The 5,808-nt window shown below is 36.5% G+C and overlaps 1 protein-coding gene across 1 annotated transcript; it reads left to right on the top strand.

Moving 5' to 3' along the window:
* Window positions 1-832: 832 nt before the first annotated feature.
* LOC127210685 (olfactory receptor 6C74) lies at window positions 833-1,771 on the top strand. Its single transcript, XM_051170412.1, has one exon. It carries the CDS (start codon window positions 833-835, stop codon window positions 1,769-1,771), a length of 939 nt encoding a protein of 312 aa, XP_051026369.1.
* Window positions 1,772-5,808: the final 4,037 nt, after the last annotated feature.

Raw genomic sequence — 5,808 nt, 5'->3', positions numbered from 1 at the left:
AATATACTCCTTAGCTACTAAAAGGTATATCCGAGGAAAAAGAGCAATCAAGGTAAGTCACCTACTTAAAGTTTCGATTTGTCATCAAAATCAATTTTAATAGGAAATTTGTAAAATAACAGCACTCATAATTTAAAACTATAAGGATGCCATAGAAAAAATGTTAAGCAAACTCAGCTTCTGGATAAGCCAATAGGCAAAAATACAAATGGTCATAAGGATGCAAAGCCAGGAGTTTTTTAGAGCCTTCATGGAGTTATTAAGATTCTACTGTCTCCCAGCTAAAATTTTTCAGTCCACCATGTGTTTCTTTTAAGAGTTTGCTGGTAAAATCTTACACACAAAAGCAGTCTATGAAAATATTGTAGCAGATGCATCCCTTTTGTTGAACAATGAAGAACAGGTCGCCAGATTAAAATAAAGTAGTAGAAGATAAATATTTTGGGAAGGATCCAAGTAGAATACAGAAAACACAAATTTAAATTTTATGATATTTTTATGTGTATTTTATTTTACATTTAAATGACCTTGTTTAACATATTATCCATTTATAACACTTAAGTTTATGGACTTTCAGTAAGCTGCACAGCAACATCATCATCATCATCATCATCAACAACAACAACAAAACCCTTGCATTTACTTAGTGAGATACCAGGTTAAAAACGCACGATTACAAATTGGATAGGCTACTACTGGAGAACAGTGCTTGCTGGGGCTATTTAGGTGTGAATGCTAGTGTGCTTATAAAGACTGTCACTTATATTGTTCAGGTTTTCCTCCCTCATTTCTAATTCTTTTCCCCTCTATTTGGGCCAATCAGAACTGAGCTATGAAGAACCACACGGCGGTGACAGTATTCATTCTTCTCGGACTAACAGATGACCCACAGCTACAGGCGGTTGTATTCATCCTTCTCTTCCTCACATACATGCTGAGCGTTACTGGAAACCTGACCATCATCACGCTGACGCTTCTGGATTCTCACCTCAAGACCCCCATGTATTTCTTCCTACGGAATTTCTCATTTTTAGAAATTTCATTCACAACTGTCTGTATCCCCAAATTCCTTGTTAGCATAGCCACTGGGGACAAAACCATTTCCTATAATGACTGCGCAGCACAGCTATTTTTCACTATTCTCTTGGGGGCAACTGAATTTTTCCTCCTGGCTGCTATGTCCTACGACCGCTACGTGGCCATTTGCAAACCCCTGCACTACATGACCATCATGAGCAGCAGGGTTTGCAACTTGTTGGTCTTTGTTTCCTGGCTGTCTGGTTTCCTGATCATTTTTCCTCCCCTCCTTATGGGGCTCCAGCTTGATTTCTGTGCAGACAACACTGTGGACCATTTCTTCTGTGATGTCTCTCCCATACTTCAGCTCTCCTGCACGGACACGCACGTAATAGAATTGATGGTGCTTCTCTCTGCAATTTTGACACTCTTGGTTACACTGGTGTTAGTGACCCTTTCCTACACAAACATCATCAGGACTGTTCTGAAAATCCCATCTTCTCAACAGAGAAAGAGAGCCTTCTCCACGTGCTCTTCCCACATGGTTGTAGTGTCCGTTTCTTACGGCAGCTGCATCTTCATGTACGTGAAGCCATCTGCAAAAGAAAGAGTTGGTTTAAATAAAGGGATAGCTCTGCTCAGCACTTCAGTTGCACCCATGTTGAATCCCTTCATCTATACACTTAGAAACAAACAAGTAAAAGATGCTTTTAAGAACATGACAAAAAAGTTGGAGCTTTTCTCAATGAAGTAACCAGTTAATGCCATTCCAAGTTGACTTGTCATGTCAGTAGGAAGGCTGGAGTGGATCACCAAACTCCTCCATGCATGTATTTAAAATTAGAGCTTCTGTGTCTCTGGTAATGCTCAAGTTCTAACTCTCATCCTATCTGAAATAAGGTATCCCAGTTTACAATGTTGACTTGACATTAAACAGAATTAACAACCACATTGGCCTCAAAATATTAAATTTCTTTTTTCCAAATGTCCATGAGTGACACCCGGTACTAAACATGTAAGGCCTTACTAATATGGTTTTGATTACAGAAACAATAAAGTAGTCTCTAAAATATGAAAGGAGAAATAATTTATATGTTCTTTTATGTTTATATCTCTCAGAATTCTTTTACAAACAAAGTGACTTCAGCGCATCCATAGTCTTTTCCATTATTCTGGACTTAGGAGATTCAATAGCATGTATACACATACACACACACACACACACACACACACACACACACACACACACACACACATATATATATATATATACGCATATATGTGTGTGTGTGTGCACGCTTGAATATACATACACATATATATGATCATGACATCATTATATAATGTAAGGTCTAATTTCCTTAAAGTGTTCAAAATTATCACAACACTCATTCTCCTGATTTGCTAGGATTCTTGAAATGTCTGAATTTTATCCTCAGAGACTTATACAATAGGTATTATCATGTTAATTTCTGAATAAAAACAAAAGAGTTTATTGATAACATTATCATAGCAAAAATGGAAAACAAATGTATACACAAAAGAACTAACTGAATAACGGTCGTTTTATATTTCTATGAGCTTTTTACATACTCTTAACAAAATTATATAGTAATTCCTCCCTGGACCTAGAACACTTACAACATAAACAATTGTGAGATTCTTCTACAATGTCCCACATATTTAAATACTATCATTAATAATTAATAAACTTTGAGCATTGTAGAGTCTATCTGAGTTCATTTTTCTCGATTTAAGTAATCAAACATATTTTTTACACAGTACAGTGACTGATCGTGTGAGAAGCAGAATGTGTTGCCTGTTTCCTTTCAGTTATATCATGTTTCAGTGTGACCCAAAGAAAAAACTTTCCACAAAAAGCTAATGTACTCACATTGGTGAGACTTAGTGGGTACGGTATATGGAATTACTATGAGACACAATTACATACAATAGATATCCTAAAGTAGACGGAGGAAAGTCCAGAGAGCTTAATCCCTGTACATAGAACTACAGGAATACAGAGAGCAGGAGAAATGGCCTTCTCCAGTAAGAACCCATCAGTTGGTTACCCATTGTGAAATAGTGAGCCATGAAAACATATATACAAATACCATGATACAGTCTGGGCAGGTTAGGGAGATATATGTATAATCTTATACATGAATGCATGTAAGAACAATTTAAAAGGGATTCCAGAGGGGGTGTATAGGAAGGTATGGAGGAAAGAAAAGAGGAGGGAAATGATTTAATTTATATTAGAACCTAAAAAAAATACAATGGATCTTTCTCTAATGAATTTTGCTCTATAAATATTTACTTGTGACTAAGGCTGTTTCCATAGAGATTGTCTAGGAAATTTAAATAAATTTTGGAGTAGCAGACTTTTTACATCAAATTATTTTTATAAATTTTGTCTCAATATAGCTTAAAGTAAGCATAATTTTCCATGTCTAAACAACTACATATGAATCTTACAAACTAGAATGATAAGGTTTAAATCTATACATCTAGAGAAATATTACCAGGCCATTAATCATATTTGGATTAGCTTTTTGTGCCATGTTTGCTCATGATGTCGCCACCAAGCTGCAGTGCTTTGTGAAGATTTTGTTTGGCCATGGATAACAACATGTTAAATAAGTACCATCTCACCTTTGCTATAGAGCTTGCTTTGAATCATAATTTACCTTGTCATGCATTATGATTTCTACCTTTACAGCTTATAAGTGTCCTTTAAAATGCTCATTTAAACTCTCGGCATCAGTCTGAAGTCTCTGTTGGAGTTGAAGATCGGGTATCTTAGTTTTCACAATAAAGTTTAGTGTAGGCTCAATTATCTTAACCAATATATTTTACTAACAACGTATTAACTGAGCATACGTCACTTATAACCCAAATAATCAAAATGATATGAAAGACAGGATTAAGGAACACAATAACAAAACTCTAAGGATATCAATTCCAAGGAGTGATTCTCCTGGCATAATCAGCAGGATTTCTTCTGCTGGAACCTGGAGTAACCAGAACCTGGAACCTCAGCAGGAGCCAGAGCCCTGAAGCCTTCCCTCAAGTGGTTCTCTCTAGGAGCATCTCGAAGTGGAATGATGAACTGCCAAAACCATCCTAAGTCTCCAAAAGCCCCGCCTCTGGGCTCATTAATATATCTCCTCCCAGAGTCTGTTCACCAGATCTGTTCAGCTGGCAACAATCAAGCTCCAGCACAAGGTGGTTGGTCTAGTGGATTAACCTCACCTGTTCTCTCACAAGACCATTCCGATCGCACACTTGGGATCCTAAAAAACAGGTTTATCTCTCCTTCAGTTTAGTTGTTTAGGGGTTAAGATGCACATAAACAGATTAACAAAGAGGGAAATACATGTGTGTATACATACTCCTTGAACTAGTGAAACAAAAATAGTTTAAGAACCAAGCTCTTCTCTTAAAAGGACTTTTATCTTTAGATCCCAATCTACTGGATATTCCAATGCTATTTTTTATATTGCTCTCAGAATTTCAAAAAGTAAAGATAATAGACAGTAATATTTTTCAGCTGTGTTCCCTAAATCTATGTTATTTTCCTATGTTGTTCTCTTCACATTTACGTTTTAGTTTACTTTTTTATTTGTAGCTCTATATTTTATGGAAAATAGATTTTTTAATATAATACATCTTGTTATGCTTTTTCCCCTTTCAACTGGTCTGAGACATTATCTGTCTCTCTTCCAATGTGAATCCAGATGCTTTCTGTTTCATTTTAGAAAACAAATGAGCGCATGTGGAATAATAATGAAACAGAACAACCACAACCAAATCAGAATAAGACGAAACAAAGAGTCTTCTTTGGTTTTTGAGCAGAATACCTTCCAGGACTATGAACACAAGCCAGTAAGGTGAAGACTCCAGCAGATACCAGCTTCACTTCTCAGTGATGTGTGTAGATGGTTTCTTTAGCAACAGGACCTTACAACAGTAGAGAGCAGTCAACATCCCTGGCAATAGTATAAATTTGTGGGGCCTCTTTGGCCAACAACTCGATGAGATGTAATCCATTTCCAGGGCTGAAAACTTCATTTGGCGACAAGAGATGTACAGTTGGGGGCTCCATATATCCCATTATTTGGTGATATATTTTATATTGTCTTCCTATAATTTACAAAGCTACTATGTATTGGGATCCCATACAGCCTCTCAAGTGGCCCTTAGCATTAGCTACGCTTCTCATTGTTTTCTCTTTCTATCCCCTCTATTGTCCACTCCCCATTTGCTTTTCCTGTTCCACTTCTCCACTATTTTCATCCATAAGTATTTATTTTATTTCTCCTTCTTAGGGAGAGCCATACCTCCCCCTTAATCCCTTACAATATACCTAACCCCAGTGGTTACACAAATTGTGGCTTGCTTATTGAAAACTTAAGAGCTTACATCCACAATAAGTGAATACATACCATAATTGTCTTTCTGGTTCTGGGTTACCTCACTTAGGATTATTTTTTCCAGTTCCATAATTTTACCTGCAAATTTCATGATTTCATCTTTTAATAGCTGAGCCATTGTATAAAAATACAAGATAGCTTGTTTTTGTTTTTGTTTTTTCATTTTTCTATTGATGGGTATCTGGGATGTTCTCAACTTCTGACCATTATGAATTGAGAAGCAATGAACACAGTTAAGCAGGTGTCTCTGCAGTAAAGTGAAGTATCATTTGGTTTTATGTCCAAGAGTGATATAGCTGGATCTTGAAGAACATCGATTCCCAGCTTCCTGATAAACTGCTAAGTTGATTGCTTT

The sequence above is a fragment of the Acomys russatus genome, chromosome 28 (genome assembly GCF_903995435.1).
Source record: "Acomys russatus chromosome 28, mAcoRus1.1, whole genome shotgun sequence".
NCBI classification, from domain to species: Eukaryota; Metazoa; Chordata; class Mammalia; order Rodentia; family Muridae; genus Acomys; species Acomys russatus.
This window is presented reverse-complemented; position numbering and strand designations above follow the sequence as displayed.

What these genes read in the sequence shown, in the direction of transcription:
- LOC127210685 (XM_051170412.1), top strand. Translation starts at nt 833, where the DNA reads ATGAAGAACCACACGGCGGTGACAGTATTCATTCTTCTCGGACTAACA.